At 42.9% G+C, this 22,629-nt stretch overlaps 1 protein-coding gene across 2 annotated transcripts in view; it reads left to right on the forward strand.

The window, feature by feature from the left end:
• Positions 1 to 20,824, forward strand: part of MGAT4B (alpha-1,3-mannosyl-glycoprotein 4-beta-N-acetylglucosaminyltransferase B) — a 470,916-nt gene extending 450,092 nt beyond the window's left edge. Inside the window, exons 14-15 of one of the 2 annotated variants that reach the window (XM_069763603.1) lie at positions 15,572 to 15,684; positions 18,765 to 20,824. In XM_069763603.1, coding sequence (XP_069619704.1) covers positions 15,572 to 15,684; positions 18,765 to 18,788 — 137 coding nt within the window. In that variant the 3' untranslated portion in view covers positions 18,789 to 20,824. The remainder of the gene's footprint in view (positions 1 to 15,571; positions 15,685 to 18,764) is intronic. The other variant, XM_069763604.1, reaches the window with a different exon arrangement.
• The last annotated feature ends 1,805 nt before the right edge of the window (positions 20,825 to 22,629 follow it).

Raw genomic sequence — 22,629 nt, forward strand, 5'->3', positions numbered from 1 at the left:
ATCCTGGTATGCTGTGTATAACCACACCACTGATTAGCAGTATTCTGTCAACTATACATTGTACACAGAAAGCTGCTAATCAGTCATGAGGGTGGGGTTGGATCAGGAGGTAGGAGACACCTTGTTAATGATAATCTCCTGCAGATTAAACACTGGTGGTATCGAAACAGCAAAACACAGCCCTGTAAGTGATGCATCACTGGAATCGGGGGGTCTCTGCTCCTAAAAGATGCTGCTTTCAGATTAAATGGCAAAAACCTGCTGACACATTCCTTTTTTTTTAGTTTTAAATAAAGTATTTTTACAATAAAGGAGAAAGTAACGGGAAAAAAATACAATATTGTCCATAACTTAACGTAATATTTAGACAAATAATTATAAGAAAAGATAAAAAGACAGAAAAAAAGAATTTGGCAGTAGGAAAGGGGAGAAGTAAAGAGGAAGGGAGGGTTGGTGGGGGCAGAAAAGGGAAGAAAAGAAAGGAGAAGAAAAAGGGAAGAAAAGAAAGGAGAAGAAAAAGGGAAGGAAAAAAGGCTCAGAAGATCATCCTAATTATATAATCACGGATAAAACTTATACTAATAATAATTTAAAACCTAAAAACGTATAATTATGTCTGGCTAAAAAGAAAGATACTTTACAAAAGAGGTTCTTACTGCTCGGGGAGAAATATGCATTCCCATTTAGAACTCTATTTTCTTAAAGTATTATTCCTTAAGGTATTAGAATACACAAAGGAATTATGAGTGAACATTTTGTCAGTAATATCGAATAAAGTTGGACTATCAATAGATTTACATCTAGATGTTATAACAGACTTACCGTATATACTCGAGTATAAGCCGAGATTTTCGGCCCAAATTTTTGGGCTGAAAGTGCCCCTCTCGGCTTATACTCGAGTCACGGTCTGTGGCAGGGTCGGCGGGTGAGGGGGAGAGGGCGCTGAGGCATACTCACCTAGTCCCGGCGCTCCTGACGCTGCCCCTGCCTGTCACACTGTCTCCGGGTGCCGCAGGTCTTCCTGTCAGCGGTCACGTGGGACCGCTCATTAGAGAAATGAATATGGACTCCACTCCCATAGGGGTGGAGCCGCATATTCATTCCTCTGAGCGGTGCCAGTGACCGGAAGAGCTGCGGCACCCGGAGACAGTGTGACAGGCAGGGGCAGCGTCAGGAGCGCCGGGACTAGGTGAGTATTTTATATTCACCTGTCCCCGTTCCACACGCCGGACGCCGCTCTGTCTTCCCGGCGTCTCTGCGCTCTGACTGTGCAGGTCAGAGGGCGCGATGACGCATATAGTGTGCGCGGCGCTCTCTGCCTGAACAGTCAGTGCAGAGAGACGCCGGGACGAGACGCCGGGAGCTGCAATCAAGAGAGGTGAGTATGGCTTTTTTTTTATTTTTTATTATTGCAGCAGCAGCAGCAATGGCAGACCTTTATAAGGAGCATATATGGGGCAAGAATGAACGGTGCAGAGCACTATATGGCAGAGCTATGGGGCAATATGAACGGTGCAGAGCACTATATGGCAGAGCTATGGGGCAAGAATGAACGGTGCAGAGCACTATATGGCAGAGCTATGGGGCAATATGAACGGTGCAGAGCACTATATGGCACAGCTATGGGGCAATAATGAACGGTGCAGAGCACTATATGGCAGAGCTATGGGGCAATATGAACGGTGCAGAGCACTATATGGCACAGATATGGGGCAATAATGAACGGTGCAGAGCACTATATGGCAGAGCTATGGGGCAAGAATGAACGGTGCAGAGTACTATATGGCACAGCTATGGGGCAATAATAAACGGTGCAGAGCACTATATGGCACAGCTATGGGACAAGAATGAATGGTGCAGAGCACTATATGGCAGAGCTATGGGGCAAGAATGAACGGTGCAGAGCACTATATGGCACATCTATGGGGCAATAATGAACGGTGCAGAGCACTATATGGCACAGCTATGGGGCAATAATAAACGGTGCAGAGCACTATATGGCACAGCTATGGGAGAAGAATGAATGGTGCAGAGCACTATATGGCAGAGCTATGGGGCAAGAATGAATGGTGCAGAGCACTATATGGCACAGATATGGGGCAAAAATGAACTGTGCAGAGCACTATATGGCACACCTTTCTATGGTACATCTATGGGGCAATAATGAACGGTGCAGAGCACTATATGGCACACCTTTCTATGGTACATCTATGGGGCAATAATGAACGGTGCAGAGCACTATATGGCACACCTTTCTATGGTACATCTATGGGGCAATAATGAACGGTGCAGAGCACTAAATGGCACAGCTATGGGGCCATAATGAACGGTATGGAGCATCTATTTTTATTTTTGAAATTCACCGGTAGCTGCTGCATTTTCCACCCTAGGCTTATACTCGAGTCAATAAGTTTTCCCAGTTTTTTGTGGCAAAATTAAGGGGGTTGGCTTATACTCGAGTATATACGGTACTTACCGAAAAAATATGATTGGAAATAGATCTGACTTTCTGTGGGAGTCAGTCTGCATCTAGAGATAAGAGCGCTAATTGAGGAGAGACATTTCTTGTAGATTTATTGAGAGCGATGAGGTGATTTCTCTCCATAGCGTTAGTTTTTGGACACTCCTAAAGAATATGAATAAGATTGCCTTTTCATCTGCACTTTCTCCAGTCTGAGTAGTGAGTTAAGGCTTTTTTGAGTCTAACTGGTGTGAAGAACCAACGAGTAGGAGTCTTATAGTAAATTTTCTTGTAAACTTGTATTATTGGATTTATATGTTATAGTTATCATTTTCCTCCAACTCTAAGAAGAAAAGTGTAGATTCAAATCATTTTCCCATTTTAGCATGCAATTGGGCTTTTTCCAAACTCATACATCAATATTGAATAAAGCATAAATATTCTTTGTGTTCTAAAAAAGCACCAGATGAGGGATACTCAATAGAGTAATTATGGCTCGAGGAAGAGAAAGCTTATTTTTGATAAATTTTCTCAAGTCCAGAAAGTTCTAAAAATCCTCATCCGGGAGATTGTAAGAGACTTCTAAAGAATGAAAATTTATATTAGGGAGTGCAGATTGAAATATAGTTAAAGGAAGTTTAGCCAAACGAAAATAGCTCAGATTATTATATGTAAGTTTTTGCAACTTTTTCCATAAAATAATAATAGATTCTATTAATGGGTGATCTGTGATTGGTAAAAAGTGATCTAGGCAATGGGAGAAAACGAGGAATGACAAAGGAGAACTCTTGTTTAAGAATTTCTCCATACTTGCCCAACACGGCCTCCCTTCATCTATAAACCAATTTCTACTTTTCACAATAATGGTATCGCTATAGGCTTTGATATTAGGTTACCCAATACCTCCTTTCCCTTTGGGCTTAAATAATAGTGTTTTTGCAATTCTTGCCGGTTTAGCCATACATAAATGGATAATTGCTTATGAAGCTTTTTAACCCAAGGATCTTGGATCGGGATAGTAATTGTCTAGTGATGACCGAATATACTCGTTACTCAAGATTTCTCGAGCACGCTCGGGGGTCCTCCCGAGTATTTTTTTTAGTGCTCGGAGATTTAGTTTTTCTTGCCGCAGCTGAATGATTTACATCTGTTAGCCAGCATAAGTACATGTGGGGGTTGTCTGGTTGCTTGGGAATCCCCACATGTAATCAAGCTGGCTAACAGATATAAATCATTCAGCTGAGGGGAGGAAAACTAAATCTCCGAGCACTAAAAAATACTTGGAGGAACCCCGAGCGTGCTCGAGAAATCTTGAGTAACAAGTATATTCGCTCATCACTATAATTGTCCTAAAACTATATTGTAACTTAGGTAATATAAGGGCAATCCTTCCTAACCACGAGGAATTTACATTATCAAATTTATCAATGGAAATTTTGATCAGTTTTAAAACATTAGATAGGTTCTCATCCAGAGTGTTATAAAATGTTTTTGTTATTTTTATTCCTAACTAAGTAATATTAGATTTTTCCCAAGAGTAAAGAAACTCATTCTGGATTGAGTATCTTAAGTGGGAGTCCAAGAAAAAAAAACTAGGATTTTTGACTTTTTAAAATTTGTGGTAAGAGAACAAGGCAAAGTCTTTAATTTCTGAGGAGAACGCTCTTAAGAAATTAATTGGATCAGTAATGGTAAATAGGGCATCATCCACAAATAACCCAATTTTGTATGCCCTGATTAGTTCTGATAGATTTCTCAAAAGGTTCCATTCTAAGAGTGAAGAGAAGAGGGAAAAGTGAACAACCATGACTGGTAACATTAGATATAAAGATATTATTAGATAGCTGATTGCTGACATAAACCTTTGCTGTTGGGTGAGAGTACGAAGCCAAAATTGCCATAAGAATATGACCTTGAAAACTAAATTTATTTAATGTCGCAAACGAACTCCCAGTTAATCCGATCCAATGCCTTTTCAGCATCTAAAAAAGATCGTAAAATAGCTGGGGATTTCTTCTTTTCCACTGACGATAATAGGTTAAAAATTCTTCTTGTGCCATCCGAGGCTGGTCTCCCTCTTGACAAAACCAGCTTGGTCTGAATGTACTAATTTAGGAATGATTTTTGGTAGTCTTTCAGATATCAATTTTGTAATAGATATTTATATATGTATTAAAAAATGGGGTCATTGTATAACAACTATGGTTGAATGTAAGGATTCTTTCGGAAATGATCCTCGGTACAGGCTTGATTAAACATAAATGTCAAGGGGAGAGAAAGGTGATGCCCAAATAGCTTGTAGCACTCATTAGGAAGATCGGCGGGACCTGGAGATTTGTTCTTTTTTAACTTATGAATTGCTGCCTCAGTTTTGTCAATGCAGAAGGGAGCGTTAAGTGAATTAATTTGGGGGAAGGTCAGTATTGGAAAGAAACTTGTTTATTTCTTGGATATTTGATTGAAGGATGTCTGTGTCCTCCTTTAAATTGTTTAGGGAAGAGTAGAAAGTCGCAAATTGATCTGCTATATCTTGAGTGTGTACATATTTAATATCAGATTTTTATGAGAGATTACTCGACCTTATTTTCTGTAGTTTGGCTTTGTTGGTGATGAGACATTCAAGCATCTGAAAGCATCAAATACTTGTTCCTTGATTATCCAATTTTCAAGGTAAACATTACGTTCCTGGAAGAAGGCCTTGTGTCCATACTTTGATCAGGGATTATATTGAAGTCGCCAAATAACATTAGTTTTTCTTTTTGATGTTTGGACATCTTTTTCATCGATTTATTAAGAAAGGAAACTTGTCCTCTATTAGGGGCCTAAATATTTACTAAGTTTATAGGTAAGATTATCTATAGTGCATATAAGGATATGGAAACACCCATGAATATCTATAATTTCCTCTAAGTTTATTTACAGCTGTAAATACACCGGCCTTTTTCGTAAAAGATCTGTAACTTTAAGCTTCTGATTGATTTCTTTTAGTGAAGTTTGAATATAATCAAATCTTTTATTCACGTTAATATCCAGCTGTTTGATTGTGGACTTAAGTAGTTCAGATAGAAACCTCTCAGATGGAGTTAAGTTTCCTGGTTGCCAGCCAATAGAGAAGAGCATGTGTTTCTTCAGAAACTTTGGAATCCGATGTTCTAGAGCAGTATTTCCCAAACTCCAGTCCTGACGGACCCCAACAGGTCATGTTTTCAGGATTTCCATAGTGCTGCACAAGTGAGAGAACTCCTGATACTTCCATCACCTGTGCAATACTAAGGAAATCCTGAAAACATGACCTATTGGGGTCCAGGAGGAATGGAATTTGGGAAACACTGTTCTAGAGGGATGAGAAGCAGAGAACTCATTGTGTCCAATCTCGGGCTCTACTTGTATGGAGAGACGAAGAAACCTATACAAAGAATTAGTCCTTCAATAAATTTCCACATAAAATATAAATTTTCTTGAGACATGTTTAAAAAACTTTTTCTTAAAAAAGGAGATGAAATCACACAGGGCAAAAAAATGAAATAAGCCATCACTGAGCAGGGATAAAGTACTAGGTGCAAGTAAATAAACAGGACTTGACCGGGTTTTGATTACATTTTATAATCAATAACTTTAGTAGAATGTTTGGAGCCTTTTTTAGTATTGCTCTTAGGCTCTCTGTTGGTGTCTCTGACAGAGGGTTCTTTCCGAGCCTGAGAATCGGCTGGCTGAGCAGTAATTTGAATTGTGCGTTCTTGACACATGCAGCTATTTTCCCCCCTTAGGAGGTTTCCCAGAGTGCAGCGACTCTTCTGAGCTTCTATAAGAAACCTTTTTACATGTAACATCAGAGTTACCTGTTGGGTCCTTGCGCAGCGCTCTATGTCACTACTGCTGCTGGGAAGTGATGTGCTTTGCTGCGGGACCAAAGTTATACTTACCGCAGCAGCATCTTTGGCTCCACCGGTATGCGCAGGGACTGTTTTGGCAGGGTGAGTAATTTTTCTTCTGACCACCATAGATGGTTCCAATGGGGTCTTGAGGGGGAGTCTCCAGGGGGGGTCCCTTGATGGTCTGAGCATTGTGATGAGGGAAGCACTGAAGCGTGATGTTAGATTTTTTTCATATACTTACAGCCTTATAGCTGTGGAGCCGACAATTCCTTACAGAATAATGATAATTTAGAGATTATAAGGTTTTCAGAGTCCAAGGAGGTCTCAAAATGATCCAGGAATATCCCAAGAGGAGTGAGGGCCTTGCTCGCAAGCTTACAAACAATGAGGAAAAGGGGAGACACGAGAGGTGGATGGTAACAATTGCTTTAGTTATTCGGACCAGCCATAGTGTACGGCCTGGGAGTTCATGTAAAGCTTCATGAACCAGTTAACTGCCTAAGTATGTAGCAGTATAGACACAGAGGGCTATTAACTGCATAAAGTGTATGAGAACATGATGCGAGGAACCTGATTGTTTTTTTTTTTGTTGTTTTTTTTTTTTTTTTGAATGGGCCACACAGGGATAGTTAGGTTAATGCGTTGAGGCGGTAGGCCAATCTGAACAAATGAGTTTTTAGGGCACGCTTAAAACTGTGGGGATTGGGGATTACTCGTATTAACGTAGGTAGTGCATTCCAAAGAATCGGCGCAGCACGTGTAAAGTCTTGGAGACGGGAGTGGGAGGTTCTGATTATTGAGGATGCTAACCTGAGGTCATTAGCAGAGCGTAGGGCACGGGTAGGGTGGTAGACTGAGACCAGAGAAGAGATGTAGGGTGGTGCTGAGCCATGGAGTGCTTTGTGGATGAGGGTAGTAGTTTTGTACTGGATTCTTGAGTGGATGGGTAGCCAGTGTAATGACTGGTACAAGGTAGAGGCATCGGTGTAACGGTTGGTGAGGAATATGATCCTGGCTGCAGCATTCAGGACAGATTGGAGCGGGGAGAGTTTGGTAAGAGGGAGGCCAATTAGTAGAGAGTTACAATAGTCCAGACGAGAATGAATAAGTGAAACAGTAAGCGTTTTTGCAGAGTCGAAAGTAAGAAAAGGGCGAATTCTAGAAATGTTTTTGAGATGCAGATATGAAGAGCGAGCCAGTGATCGGATGTGGGGGGTGAATGAAAGCTCGGAATCAAGTATGACCCCAAGGCAGCGGGCATGTTACTTTGGAGTAATGGTGGAACCGCACACGGAGATGGCAATGTCAGGCAAAGGTAGGTTAATAGAGGGAGAAAACACGAGGAGTTCAGTTTTTGACAGGTTCAGTTTCAGATAGAGGGAGGACATGATGTTAGAGACAGCGGTAAGACAATCACTGGTGTTTTCTAAAGAGGTCGGCGTGATAACGATAACAGGAGAAGTGTATAATTGGGTGTCGTCAGCATAGAGATGGTACTGTAAACCAAATCTACTGATTGTTTGTCCAATAGGGGCAGCATACAAAGAAAAGAGGAGGGGGCCTAGGACTGATCCTTGAGGAACCCCAACAGTAAGGGGAAGGTGAGAGGAGGAGGAACCAGCAAAAGATACAGTGAAGGAGCGGTCAGAGAGATAGGAGGAGAACCAGGAGAGGACGGTGTCCTTGAGGCCGATGGAGTGGAGCATAGTGAGGAGGAGCTGATGATCCATAGTGTTGAATGCTGCGGAGAGATCCAAGAGAATTAGCATGGAGTAGTGACCATTAGATTTTGCTGTTAGTAGGTCATTAGAGACTTTAGTGAGGGCAGTTTCAGTAGAGTGTAAAGAGCGGAAACCAGATTGAAGAGGGTCGAGAAGAGAGTTATCTGAGAGATAGCAGGTAAGACGGAAGTGGACCAGGCGTTCGAGGAGTTTAGAGATGAAGGGAAGATTAGAGACAGGTCTATAATTAGCTGCACAGTTTTGATCGAGGGATGATTTTTAAAATAATGGATGTATGATGGCATGCTTAAATGAGGATGGAAAAATATCGGAAGTGAGAGAAAGGTTGAATATTTTTGTTAGGTGAGAGGTGACAGCCGGGGAAAGGGACTGGAGGAGATGTGACGGAATAGGGTCACTGGTGCAAGTGGTTGGGCGAGAAGATGCAAGGACCCTGATTACTTCTTCTTCTGTAACGGGTTCAAAGTCAGAGTGAACTAGATGCAGTGGGGGAGGGAGGACAGTTCATGGTATGAAGAGATTGGGAGATTATTTCTTGTCGAAAGTGGTCAATTTTTTCTTTGAAGTAATTGGCCAAATCGTCAGCGTGGAGATCCGTGGTTGGGGCCTGCACTCTTGGGTTAAGTAGGGACTGGAAAGTGTCAGAGACGTTTAGGGTTATTGGACAGCGAGGTGATGAGGATGTTGATATAGGTTTGTTTGGAGAGGTGAAGGGCAGAGTTGTATGTTTTTAGCATGAACTTATAATGGATGAAATCTTCGGGTAGATTAGATTTTCTCCACAGACGTTCGGCGCACCTGGAGCACCGCTGCAGGAAACGTGTTTGCAGCGTGTGCCACGGTTGTCGCCGTCTGTGCTGAGTTGTTCTATGCATAGGAGGTGCAGCTTCATCCAGGGAACTTTGCAGGGTTTCATTGTAATGCTTCAGAGCAGAATCAGGACATGAGATGGGGAGATTGGGGCCAATGAGGACTGCAAGTTCTTCATAAGTTTCTAGGGGTTAATAGCCTGTATGTTTCTATAAGTGTGGAAAGTGGGGGTGACCTGAGCGGGATGGCACTTCTTGATAGAGAATGAAAGAAGGTTGTGGTCAGAGAGGGGAGTTTGTGAAATCATCCTCTGAGCAAAGCCGGGAGAAGACCAAGTCGAGGGAGTTTCCATCTTCATGCATTGGAGAGTTAGTATGCTGCGAGAGGCCGAAAGAGGAGGGTAGAGATAAAAGGTGAGAAGCAGATGGGGAGAAGCAATGGGGATGTTGAAATCACCCATGATGAGGGTGGGGGTGTCACAGGAGAGAAAGTGTGGAAGCCACTACTACTACTACCAAGTCCACTACTAGGACAACCCTTTCTTAAACTAAATGTCAAGCCCCAATAAAATAAATCTACTTCCGTCTCGGCGCCGTTCCCACGATGTGCGCTTGCGGTTGGGGGGCTGTGATGCGTTGAAATTACACGTGATACCTGGCGCCCAATCAGCGCTGGCGTCTCTCCACCTATTCTCTAAATTAATATGAAGAGGAAGTCCGAGATCAGCTATAGCCAGGACTTCCGCTTGATATTCATCTGTCCAGAGGCGGAGACAGTGATGCCAGAGCTGATTGGGTGCTGGGCATCACGTGTTACAACACAGCATCACAGCCCCAGGAGCGTGAGCGTCAACACCGCTGGAAGGGAGCCAGTACGGAAAGTGAATATAGGTTTATTTTATCTGGGCCGAACATTTAGTTTAAGAAGAGGTTGTCCTAGTAGTGAACAACCCCTTTAAATATATTTCAGGAGCTCAGACATCGTAGCCTCAGAAAGACGCGACCATTCCTGTGTACCTTCAGCTCATCCACCACAAATTTATTTTAAGTAATGTAACAGTGAATGTATGGCGGCGGTACCCTTGTGACAGTGAATGTGTGGAGGTAGCCTTGTAACAGTGAATGTATGGCCGCAGTACCCTTGTGACAGTGAATGTGTGGCGGTGCCCGTGTAACAGTGAATGTGTGGCGGTACCCGTGTAACAGGGATTCAAGCTTCAGGAGGCTAATTTGCATATTCCAGGTGCCTTCTGGGAGAAGCGAAGTCTCCCTAAGCTAGAAGATCGTTGGGTACAGCCGGGACCAGCTGCTTCGAAAGCATCACCAAACCAGGGATTCAAGCTTCAGGAGGCTAATTTGCATATTCCAGGTGCCTTCTGGGAGAAGCGAAGTCTCCCTAAGCTAGAAGATCGTTGGGTACAGCCGGGACCAGCTGCTTCGAAAGCATCACCAAACCAGGGATTCAAGCTTCAGGAGGCTAATTTGCATATTCCAGGTGCCTTCTGGGAGAAGCGAAGTCTCCCTAAGCTAGAAGATCGTTGGGTACAGCCGTGACCAGCTGCTTCGAAAGCATCACCAAACCAGGGATTCAAGCTTCAGGAGGCTAATTTGCATATTCCAGGTGCCTTCTGGGAGAAGCGAAGTCTCCCTAAGCTAGAAGATCGTTGGGTACAGCCGGGACCAGCTGCTTCGAAAGCATCACCAAACCAGGGATTCAAGCTTCAGGAGGCTAATTTGCATATTCCAGGTGCCTTCTGGGAGAAGCGAAGTCTCCCTAAGCTAGAAGATCGTTGGGTACAGCCGGGACCAGCTGCTTCGAAAGCATCACCAAACCTTACGGCGCGCGAATTTTTGCCTGTAGGACATTATTGCAAGAGAGCTTGGCTGAGTAGATTACACAAGAAGGAAAACACACAGCAAGTCAGCAGGATCTAGGAGCAACATGGCAGATGTGACAACCTACATGGTGAGCTGCAGCATGTGCTACATGTTCACAGATCGACCAGAAGAAGAATCCAATTTCACCTGTCAGAAGTGTAGACTAGTGGCCCTTTTAGAAGAAAAGGTGCGGGGTCTGGAAGAAAGAATAGCAACTTTGAAACTCATCAAAGAGAATGAAGACTTTCTAGACAGAACAGAAGCATCTCTACTGGTCACAGAAGGTGCAAAAAGTGTCAGAGAACCTCCAAAAGCAGATGAGTGGAAGCATGTGACCAAAAGAAGCAAGAAGACCATGGAGAAATCACCAACCACACAACTGAAGAACCGATATCAAATCTTTGTAGAGGATGAAGATGGCACACCTAAGAATGAAGCAATACCAGCAAGCAAAAAAGAAAAGGGCACACAGCAACAAGTGACAGCAAAAAGTACAGCCAAGAAGCAACGAAGAGTGGTGGTGGTGGGAGACTCACTACTGAGAGGCACAGAAGCAGCCATCTGCAGACCGGACATAACTGCAAGAGAAGTATGCTGCCTTCCAGGTGCGATGATCAAGGATGTGACCGATAGGATACCAAAGCTCTTCAGCTCCAAGGACGTCCACCCATTTCTTCTGATACATGTTGGCACCAATGACACGGCAAGGAAGGACCTACCGACAATCTGCAAGGACTTTGAAGAGTTGGGGAAGAAAGTAAAGGAACTGGATGCACAGGTAGTTTTTTCTTCTATCCTTCCAGTAGACGGGCATGGCACCAGGAGATGGAACAGGATCCTTGATGCAAACAACTGGCTAAGACGATGGTGCAGACAACAAGGATTTGGATTCCTGGACCACGGTGTGAATTACTGGTATGATGGACTCCTCGCCAGAGACGGACTACACCTCAACAAACCTGGGAAACACACATTCGCCAGAAGACTCGCTACACTCATCAGGAGGGCGTTAAACTAGAAGAAGAGGGGACGGGAAGAAAAACATTAGACTCGAACAAAGACGACCCAGGAAAACATACTCAGAAGGGAGGTAAGAACATTTCTAAAACAATCCACAGTGAGGAGATTGGAACAAAACAAAATCCTCTAAACTGCATGCTCGCAAACGCCAGAAGCCTGACAAACAAGATGGAAGAACTAGAAGCAGAAATATCTACAGGTAACTTTGACATAGTGGGAATAACCGAGACATGGTTAGATGAAAGCTATGACTGGGCAGTTAACTTACAGGGTTACAGTCTGTTTAGAAAGGATCGTAAAAATCGGAGAGGAGGAGGGGTTTGTCTCTATGTAAAGTCTTGTCTAAAGTCCACTTTAAGGGAGGATATTAGCGAAGGAAATGAGGATGTCGAGTCCATATGGGTCGAAATTCATGGAGGGAAAAATGGTAACAAAATTCTCATTGGGGTCTGTTACAAACCCCCAAATATAACAGAAAGCATGGAAAGTCTACTTCTAAAGCAGATAGATGAAGCTGCAACCCATAATGAGGTCCTGGTTATGGGGGACTTTAACTACCCGGATATTAACTGGGAAACTGAAACCTGTGAAACCCATAAAGGCAACAGGTTTCTGCTAATAACCAAGAAAAATTATCTTTCACAATTGGTGCAGAATCCAACCAGAGGAGCAGCACTTTTAGACCTAATACTATCTAATAGACCTGACAGAATAACAAATCTGCAGGTGGTTGGGCATTTAGGAAATAGCGACCACAATATTGTGCAGTTTCACCTGTCTTTCACTAGGGGGACTTGTCAGGGAGTCACAAAAACATTGAACTTTAGGAAGGCAAAGTTTGAACAGCTTAGAGATGCCCTTAATCTGATAGACTGGGACAATATCCTCAGAAATGAGAATACAGATAATAAATGGGAAATGTTTAAGAACATCCTAAATAGGCAGTGTAAGCGGTTTATACCTTGTGGGAATAAAAGGACTAGAAATAGGAAAAACCCAATGTGGCTAAACAAAGAAGTAAGACAGGCAATTAACAGTAAAAAGAAAGCATTTGCACTACTAAAGCAGGATGGCACCATTGAAGCTCTAAAAAACTATAGGGAGAAAAATACTTTATCTAAAAAACTAATTAAAGCTGCCAAAAAGGAAACAGAGAAGCACATTGCTAAGGAGAGTAAAACTAATCCCAAACTGTTCTTCAACTATATCAATAGTAAAAGAATAAAAACTGAAAATGTAGGCCCCTTAAAAAATAGTGAGGAAAGAATGGTTGTAGATGACGAGGAAAAAGCTAACATATTAAACACCTTCTTCTCCTTGGTATTCACGGTGGAAAATGAAATGCTAGGTGAAATCCCAAGAAACAATGAAAACCCTATATTAAGGGTCACCAATCTAACCCAAGAAGAGGTGCGAAACCGGCTAAATAAGATTAAAATAGATAAATCTCCGGGTCCGGATGGCATACACCCACGAGTACTAAGAGAACTAAGTAATGTAATAGATAAACCATTATTTCTTATTTTTAGTGACTCTATAGCGACAGGGTCTGTTCCGCAGGACTGGCGCATAGCAAATGTGGTGCCAATATTCAAAAAGGGCTCTAAAAGTGAACCTGGAAATTATAGGCCAGTAAGTCTAACCTCTATTGTTGGTAAAATATTTGAAGGGTTTCTGAGGGATGTTATTCTGGATTATCTCAATGAGAATAACTGTTTAACTCCATATCAGCATGGGTTTATGAGAAATCGCTCCTGTCAAACCAATCTAATCAGTTTTTATGAAGAGGTAAGCTATAGACTGGACCACGGTGAGTCATTGGACGTGGTATATCTCGATTTTTCCAAAGCGTTTGATACCGTGCCGCACAAGAGGTTGGTACACAAAATGAGAATGCTTGGTCTGGGGGAAAATGTGTGTAAATGGGTTAGTAACTGGCTTAGTGATAGAAAGCAGAGGGTGGTTATAAATGGTATAGTCTCTAGCTGGGTCGCTGTGACCAGTGGGGTACCGCAGGGGTCAGTATTGGGACCTGTTCTCTTCAACATATTCATTAATGATCTGGTAGAAGGTTTACACAGTAAAATATCGATATTTGCAGATGATACAAAACTATGTAAAGCAGTTAATACAAGAGAAGATAGTATTCTGCTACAGATGGATCTGGATAAGTTGGAAACTTGGGCTGAAAGGTGGCAGATGAGGTTTAACAATGATAAATGTAAGGTTATACACATGGGAAGAGGGAATCAATATCACCATTACACACTGAACGGGAAACCACTGGGTAAATCTGACAGGGAGAAGGACTTGGGGATCCTAGTTAATGATAAACTTACCTGGAGCAGCCAGTGCCAGGCAGCAGCTGCCAAGGCAAACAGGATCATGGGGTGCATTAAAAGAGGTCTGGATACACATGATGAGAGCATTATACTGCCTCTGTACAAATCCCTAGTTAGACCGCACATGGAGTACTGTGTCCAGTTTTGGGCACCGGTGCTCAGGAAGGATATAATGGAACTAGAGAGAGTACAAAGGAGGGCAACAAAATTAATAAAGGGGATGGGAGAACTACAATACCCAGATAGATTAGCGAAATTAGGATTATTTAGTCTAGAAAAAAGACGACTGAGGGGCGATCTAATAACCATGTATAAGTATATAAGGGGACAATACAAATATCTCGCTGGGGATCTGTTTATACCAAGGAAGGTGACGGGCACAAGGGGGCATTCTTTGCGTCTGGAGGAGAGAAGGTTTTTCCACCAACATAGAAGAGGATTCTTTACTGTTAGGGCAGTGAGAATCTGGAATTGCTTGCCTGAGGAGGTGGTGATGGCGAACTCAGTCGAGGGGTTCAAGAGAGGCCTGGATGTCTTCCTGGAGCAGAACAATATTGTATCATACAATTATTAGGTTCTGTAGAAGGACGTAGATCTGGGGATTTATTATGATGGAATATAGGCTGAACTGGATGGACAAATGTCTTTTTTCGGCCTTACTAACTATGTTACTATGTTACTATGTTACTATGTGTGGCGGTGCCCGTGTAACAGTGAATGTGTGGCGGTACCCGTGTAACAGTGAATGTGTGGCGGTACCCGTGTAACAGTGAATGTGTGGCGGTACCCGTGTAGCAGTGAATGTGTGGCGGTACCCGTGTAACAGTGAATGTGTGGCGGTACCCGTGTAACAGTGAATGTGTGGCGGTACCCGTGTAACAGTGAATGTGTGGCGGTACCCGTGTAACAGTGAATGTGTGGCGGTACCCGTGTAACAGTGAATGTGTGGCGGTACCCGTGTAACAGTGAATGTGTGGCGGTACCCGTGTAACAGTGAATGTGTGGCGGTTCCCTTGTAGTTCTGTCAAGCCCATAGATCGGCTAACTACCCTTGTCATTGCTAAAAGGAGATCTCACACAGATGGCAGCATGGAAAATGTTATGTCATGCCTGAGCGTTTTTGGTATTGATAACTTTTAATGACACTTATTAGCGGCAAATTAAATTACATTTATTAAATTAAGAAAACTTTTTTAATTAAATTTTGGAATCAGAAGTCATGCTATAGAGTTTCATATCGGCTATAATATTAATGATCAAGTAATAACTGCATCTGATTAGCTAATAGTCAATTACTAAGTCAAATCTTGGATACGGTTTATAAATCATTTGAAATGAAATATTATCGGCAGGAATTTGGGCCATCGGAGGACTCCAATGAAAGTTTTAAATATATGTTTTTTTTGTTTTTTTTTACTTTACTGTTGCTCTTTTTCATCTTTAGGATCATTCAATAAGGGCATAGCCGAAGGAGAAGTGGATTCTTCGTTTGGGCCACTAGAGGCGCTGCGTCTCTGTATTCAGACAGATTCTCCAGTATGGGTCATTTTAAGTGAGGTATGTGGAGGAGAAAACCATTTTTATGGATTAAAGAAAATTGTAGCTTGCCATTTATTTTGAATTTGTCATTTTCAAAGTTTATCTTTAAGACCCTGTTCACACACACAGGATTTTTGTGCTGAAATCCTATTTAAAATTTGTCAACAATCTGCATCACATGCATGGGAATGGATTTTCGCAACGCCTTGGGACCCTGGATCATCAGTCCTCAGCCACCTCTCCAACTACATTTTCTTAATCACATTTGTTAAGTTATAAAGACTTCCAATATACTTTCTGTGCCAATTATTCTTCATTTTCAAGATCTGTGCTTGCCTTGGTTCATGGACTGATTTTTAAACCATGAAGGTTCCTATCTAATGAAGAGATCTTATAGGGAACCTATCAGGTTCCCCAATGCTATAAAACTATCCCCATTAAATTTTTTCAAGATTAAAGGGAACCTGTTGGCATGAGAATGCAGTCCACTCCACAGACAGCATTTTATAGAGCTAGGGGAGCTGAGTAGATTGAATATTTTCTCACAAAACTATATATCAGTCTATTATGTTATAATCAGGGTCACACTGGTGCCCACATGTGAATTGGCACTAGGGGCTCACCCTACAGCTATATGCAAATACCCGTGAGCCGTTATCCCTGTTATAGTGGAGCGTCTACTGTAAAACACCGGCGGCTGCTGCACATCTACTGTGCGCCAACATAACTGGGATGTACAATTACGGCAGTTTGCATTAACAGGTGTTCTTTGATGAAAACAAGTCATCACCGATCATCAGGTTAGGTAGGCGATAACTTATTGATTGGTGGAATCTGACCATTGAAAACCGCATCAATTGGAAGAATGGGAAACTTTTGTCCCTGACGAGGCACTTTTATCCCCATTTTAAAACGTTCAGTATTTGATAAGTATTTTGCATCAGTATTTTTCAGCAAAAACCAGAAGTGGAACAATTAGAGGAAAAGTAGAATAGAAACACTTGGACCACTTACACATTTACCACCCACTCCTGGTTTTGGCTTACAAATACTAAAGGCCCCTTCACATTAAGCGACGCTGCAGCGATACCGACAACGATCCGGATCGCTGCAGCGTCGCTGTTTGGTCGCTGGAGAGCTGTCACACAGACCGCTCTCCAGCGACCAACGATGCCGGTAACCAGGGTAAACATCGGGTAACTAAGCGCAGGGCCGCGCTTAGTAACCCGATGTTTACCCTGGTTACCATGCTAAAAGTAAAAAAAAACAAACACTAGATACTTACCTACAGCCGTCTGTCCTCCAGCGCTGCGCTCTGCTTCTCTGCTCTCCTCCTGTACTGTCTGGGAGCCGGAAAGCAGAGCGGTGACGTCACCGCTCTGCTTTCCGGCTCACAGCCAGTACAGGAGGAGTGCAGAGCGCAGCGCTGGAGGACAGACAGCGGTAGGTAAGTATCTAGTGTTTGTTTTTTTTTACTTTTAGCATGGTAACCAGGGTAAACATCGGGTTACTAAGCGCGGCCCTGCGCTTAGTTACCCGATGTTTACCCTGGTTACCAGTGAAGACATCGCTGGATCGGTGTCACACACGCCGATCCAGCGATGTCAGCAGGAGTCCAGCGACGAAATAAAGTTCTGGACTTTCTTCAGCGACCAACGATCTCCCAGCAGGGGCCTGATCGTTGGTCGCTGTCACACATAACGATTTCATTAACGATATCGTTGCTACGTCACAAATAGCAACGATATTGTTAACAATATCGTTATGTGTGAAGGTACCTTAAGGCAAAATACTGACCAAATACTGAATGTGTGAACATGGCCTTAGGATAGGTGATTACTTGTTTTCACCATAGAACTCCTGTAAGTGCATATTTGCTACTGTGTAATAGTCACAGGACAGGGAGGGGTTAAACATCCAAGTATTTAATCTCTATTGAAAATCAAGAATCTTCCTCTTATTGATAGAGAGAACAAGTGACCAACATACATAATACAATCCACTATATCAAGATCAATAATACCACCACACCGTGACCAGACCACCATTACCACCACATAGTAACCGAATACTACAATATTGATCATTAATAAAGACTACAATACTAATAACACTAATATTACTCATTGGCCACATAGTGTCCCGTTGCTTTCGATGGAGAGTGGGCCCCCCATTCGTCCCAGGCCCGGTCATCACGGTGGGTCAGGTTGAACCCTTTTAAAGGGTCTGTGCTCGTAAAAACATTTCCCCCCTTCTTTTCTCTCTCAAGCCCACCGGTACCATGCCAGGCAAGTCTGACCCTGGTTATAATCATTTAAACCTCTTGTCCTTCTGGCATTTTTGGTCTATTGAGTGGCCCTATCATTGATTGACAGGTACCTCTATATGCATACTTATAAAAAGAAAGCTGTTGGTCACTGATAGGACCGCCCACTGGACCCCAAATCTCACAAAACTATATATCAATCAGCTCAGCTTCCCCTCCTTTATTCCGAGGTTAATGCAGATTAGACTGTGTTTTCATGGTGACAGATTTCCTTTAAAATCATGTCTTTGTCATTACATACACATACTCATATTTGTGCAAAATCGCCTTAAAATCACATCTTGGCATTTGCAAATGCACCTGGTCTAGTCCATTGAGACGTCTTCACATAGTCATGGCCCCCTGGGTGGATTAACATTCACCGCATTGCTCCCATCTTCTCCTCGATGTCGAAACGTGAGCAGTAAAGGGAATATCAGTCAGTCCGGGGGCCATCACTGTAGCCACTAAGCCTGGACCAGTTTTGGTGAGTGAATGTGTATGTAGCAATACATGCTACAACTAATTTCCCACTTTTAATAAACACTAATTAAACCAGAATTGTATACTAAATAAAACCTATTTTAACCCGACATTGAAATTCTTTTTTTTTTCTCAATACACACCTGGCACATTGGTGCCCCATGGATGTATTCTTGCTATTTTACATCAAAACATATTGGGAGCAATTCCTTAAGGCGCACATGACGCAAACAATGTTCTTGTCTACTAGATTAATGTTATTATCTGTTCTAATGTCTCACATTATTCTACTATTCATTCCTCCAAACAGATATTTATTAAAAAAGTTGACTGATCAACGGACCAAGTTGTGAAACAATTGGGCTCCGTGAAGGTTTTATGCTGCTCTGCCCTCATTCCTCCCCTGTGGTTCTGCGCTCATGGAAGCACTGCTCAAGGTCAGTCTTGGACAGAAGCAGATACATTTTCTAAATTACCCCACAAGTGCAACTGGAGAAGAACCAGGACTCCCAGCTTGCTCCGCTGCTCATGGGGAGGAACCTGTGTTCAGCCAGGCCACTCGCCACCACGGATGGTGATGAGAGACCAAATGAAGCCTTTGCCGGTGGCCCATTTTTGTCCGGTCTTCGAGGGCGGATTTTCTAAAACAGTCGTCCTCCATGGAAAGCACAATATTCGTAAATGATGGACACCAAAGCATTGCTTTCTGCATTGGATGTACGTGTCGATGTGTTCTCATGTGCCGATGGATTGAGAAGGGGATATATACACTTACTACATAACGCCTCATTTCTCCATTACCAACTCCTCTGGGGGTGTCTGGCTCCTGCCCCTCGGGCTCTGTAAGAGTTGAATTAGTTAAGGTTTTTTTTTCTTTTATATAACCTTGGACTCATTATTTTTTATTTCTCTATTAATTTAGAGATTTATTGCCATGACAAGTAAATCGAACACTTGAGAGTTTTCTCAAAGGCTTCCAGGGCTTGTATCTTTCACCTGCGGGTCACATCATCAACTTTTAAAGGTGTTGCATAGCATTAGAAAAACATGGCTGGTTTCTTCCAAAAAACAGTGCCACTGCTGTCAACAGGTGGATTGCGGTATTGCAGCCGAGATGCTATGCAAGATAAAACCAGTGGATGGTAGTGCAGTTTCTAAAGCAGCCACGTTTCTGTACAACCCTTTTATTTGTTTTTTTTTGGATGTGCACTATGGAATTGGGTGATCAATAAGTGTTGCTATATTATCTGTAGATCCAAAAAGGAAGGCCTTACTTAGGAAGTAGCCAAAAATATACAACCCCTAAAGACCCCAAAGTTTTCAAAAATAACAGTTACTGCTCCAATGGATCTGAAATGAGAAATGAAGGAACTAATTAATTAATGAACCATCTTCCGTCAGTTTGTGTCTACAGCTCCTAAGCAGATTTATGCATCACCATAACAGACAATGAAGAAACCCGACCCTGCAGTTTTCTCTTTCATGTGTACCCTACTTTACTAGTAAATGCATGTTGGTAAGAAATACTGTAGGGATGAAAAAAGGACTACATAGGGTTCAGTCTAGGGTAAGCATGGGAGCTGTAGACAAACAAGGAAATGATGGTGCTTTTTTCCGTGTTAGATGCATTATTGCAATAAAGAAAAAATAAATTGCAAATGAGGTCATAGCCCTTCAAAGGGCGTCTGTTGTTGAACAAGAATGCTTCCTGGCTCTCCGTTTGCTGGGGAGGGTGCTCTCGGAGTGTTGCACCGCTTGCCTTCACTAAGTGCAGTCCAATGCTGTGAGCTGAGGCCACTTTGCCTTTGCAGCATCGGAACAGAGCAGTGGTATTGCTGCCGGCTGAACCAATGATCTAGCCAGCTTTAGTGCATTGTTTACAAGCTCTATATCAAAGTGCTTGTAAACGCTAAATTTCTTGCCTAGGAAATCAGCCACCAGTGATGGACTGCAGAAGTAGCTGGTAACGGAGACAATGAGCAGTAAACACTAAAATGAAAAAAAGAAATCTTAATAAATAATAAATTATTGAGAATGAAAAGGATTTTAAAGCAAATCCGTCAGCAGGTTTTTGCTATGTATTCTGAAGACAGAAGGAGATAGAGGCTGAAACACAGAATTCAGGGATGTGTCCCTTATCAAAGTGTGTGCTGTTTTTTACTAAAGGTATAGTTACACTAAACGACTTACCAACGATCACGACCAGCGATACGACCTGGCCGTGATCGTTTGTAAGTCGTTGTGTGGTCGCTGGGGAGCTGTCACACAGACAGCTCTCTTCAGCGACCAACGATCAGGGGAACGACTTCGGCATCGTTGAAACTGTCTTCAACGATGCCGAAGTCCCACTGCAGCACCCAGGTAACCAGGGTAAACATCGGGTTACTAAGTGCAGGGCCGCGCTTAGTAACCCGATATTTACCCTGGTTACCATTGTAAAAGTAAAAGAAAAAAAAAAAAACACTACATACTCACATTCTGATGTCTGTCACGTCCCCCGCCAGCGTCCACAGGGTTAAAACTGCTTTCGGCAAGAGCGCTGCTAATGCACGCGCTGCTGCCGAGAGTTTCCCTGCACTGACTGTGTCAGCGCCGGCAGTAACAGCGGTGACGTCACCGCTGTGCTCTGCTTTACGGCCGGCGCTGACACAGTGGACGCCGGGGGACGTGACAGACATCAGAATGTGAGTATGTAGTGTTTTTTTTTTTTTTTTTTTTTTTTACTTTTACAATGGTAACCAGGGTAAATATCGGGTTACTAAGCGCGGCCCTGCACTTAGTAACCCGATATTTACCCTGGTTGCAAGTGAATACATCGCTGCATCGGCTTCACACACGCCGATCCAGCGATGACAGCGGGTGATCAGCAACCAAAAAATGGTCCTGATCATTCCCCAACGATCTCCCAGCAGGGGCCTGATCGTTGGTCGCTGTCACACATAACGAGATCGTTAGCGGGATCGTTGCTACGTCACCAAAAGCGTGACGTTGCAACGATATCGTTATGTGTGACGGTACCTTAACTGTGAAGAATTTATCACTAAGAGATTAACATGGACTACACTAGTCTGGCAACGCCCACTCCTGTGATAAGCAGCTCACTGTCTATGGACTTTGCACACAGAGAGCCTGGTGTGGGCGGGGTTAGCTTCCTCAGCTCTGCTTCATTTTAACTCTAAAAGCTCTGATTGTGTCAGAACGGCTGCACCCAGTAATCTACATGATACACCATTGGATTCAGCTTCTCTCCGCCTACATTACGCTGCTCTCAGATGAGGTAGCAAATACCTGCCGATAGGTTCCCTTTAACAAATAAATTGTGAAGTTGCTTATTATTACAGGCACTTTACAGTTTTACCCAATGAAGATGATGAGATAACCCCTTTAAAGGGACACTGTCACCTGAATTTGGAGGGAACAATCTTCAGCCATGGAGGCAGGGTTTTGGGGTTTTTGATTCACCCTTTCCTTACCCGCTGGCTGCATGCTGGCTGCAATATTGGATTGAAGTTCATTCTCTGTCCTCCGTAGTACACGCCTGCACAAGGAAATCTTGCCTTGCGCAGGCGTGTACTATGGAGGACAGAGAATGAACTTCAATCCAATATTGCAGCCAGCGGGTAAGGAAAGGGTGAATCAAAAACCCCAAAACCCCGCCTCCATGGCTGAAGATTGTTCCCTCCAAATTCAGGTGACAGTGTCCCTTTAAGAAAGTGGTCTCCAACCTATGGCTCTCCAGCTATTGCAAAACATTCAGATCTTGGCATGTGAAGAGAATTGTGGCCCTCAAGTTTACGCAAAACTACATGTTGTAGACCACCATCTTAAAGGAATCCAATAAATAATAATAATCTTTATTTTTATATAGCGCTAACATATTACGCAGCGCTTTACAGCGCTACAGTGTAGATTCCTGTACAAGTCCTGTACGCAGAATATATTAACTACTTGCACATGGCATTACTCTTTCTAGAAGACCCAATGGTAAGTAGCCCAGAGTAGCTCCGCCATCTGATCCGATATTTCTCACTTTTTCTAGAAGAATGTTAACAAGCCAGAAGAAAGATTTTAATTTATTGCTTCCCATGAAGCCGTCACAGGCAAATATTTTATTTTATTTTGTTCCACAATTACTAGGACTGCAAAAATGAAGAATCTCTTCCTGCTCTTGAGTA

The sequence above is a fragment of the Ranitomeya imitator genome, chromosome 4, assembly GCF_032444005.1.
Source record: "Ranitomeya imitator isolate aRanImi1 chromosome 4, aRanImi1.pri, whole genome shotgun sequence".
Lineage (NCBI taxonomy): Eukaryota > Metazoa > Chordata > Amphibia > Anura > Dendrobatidae > Ranitomeya > Ranitomeya imitator.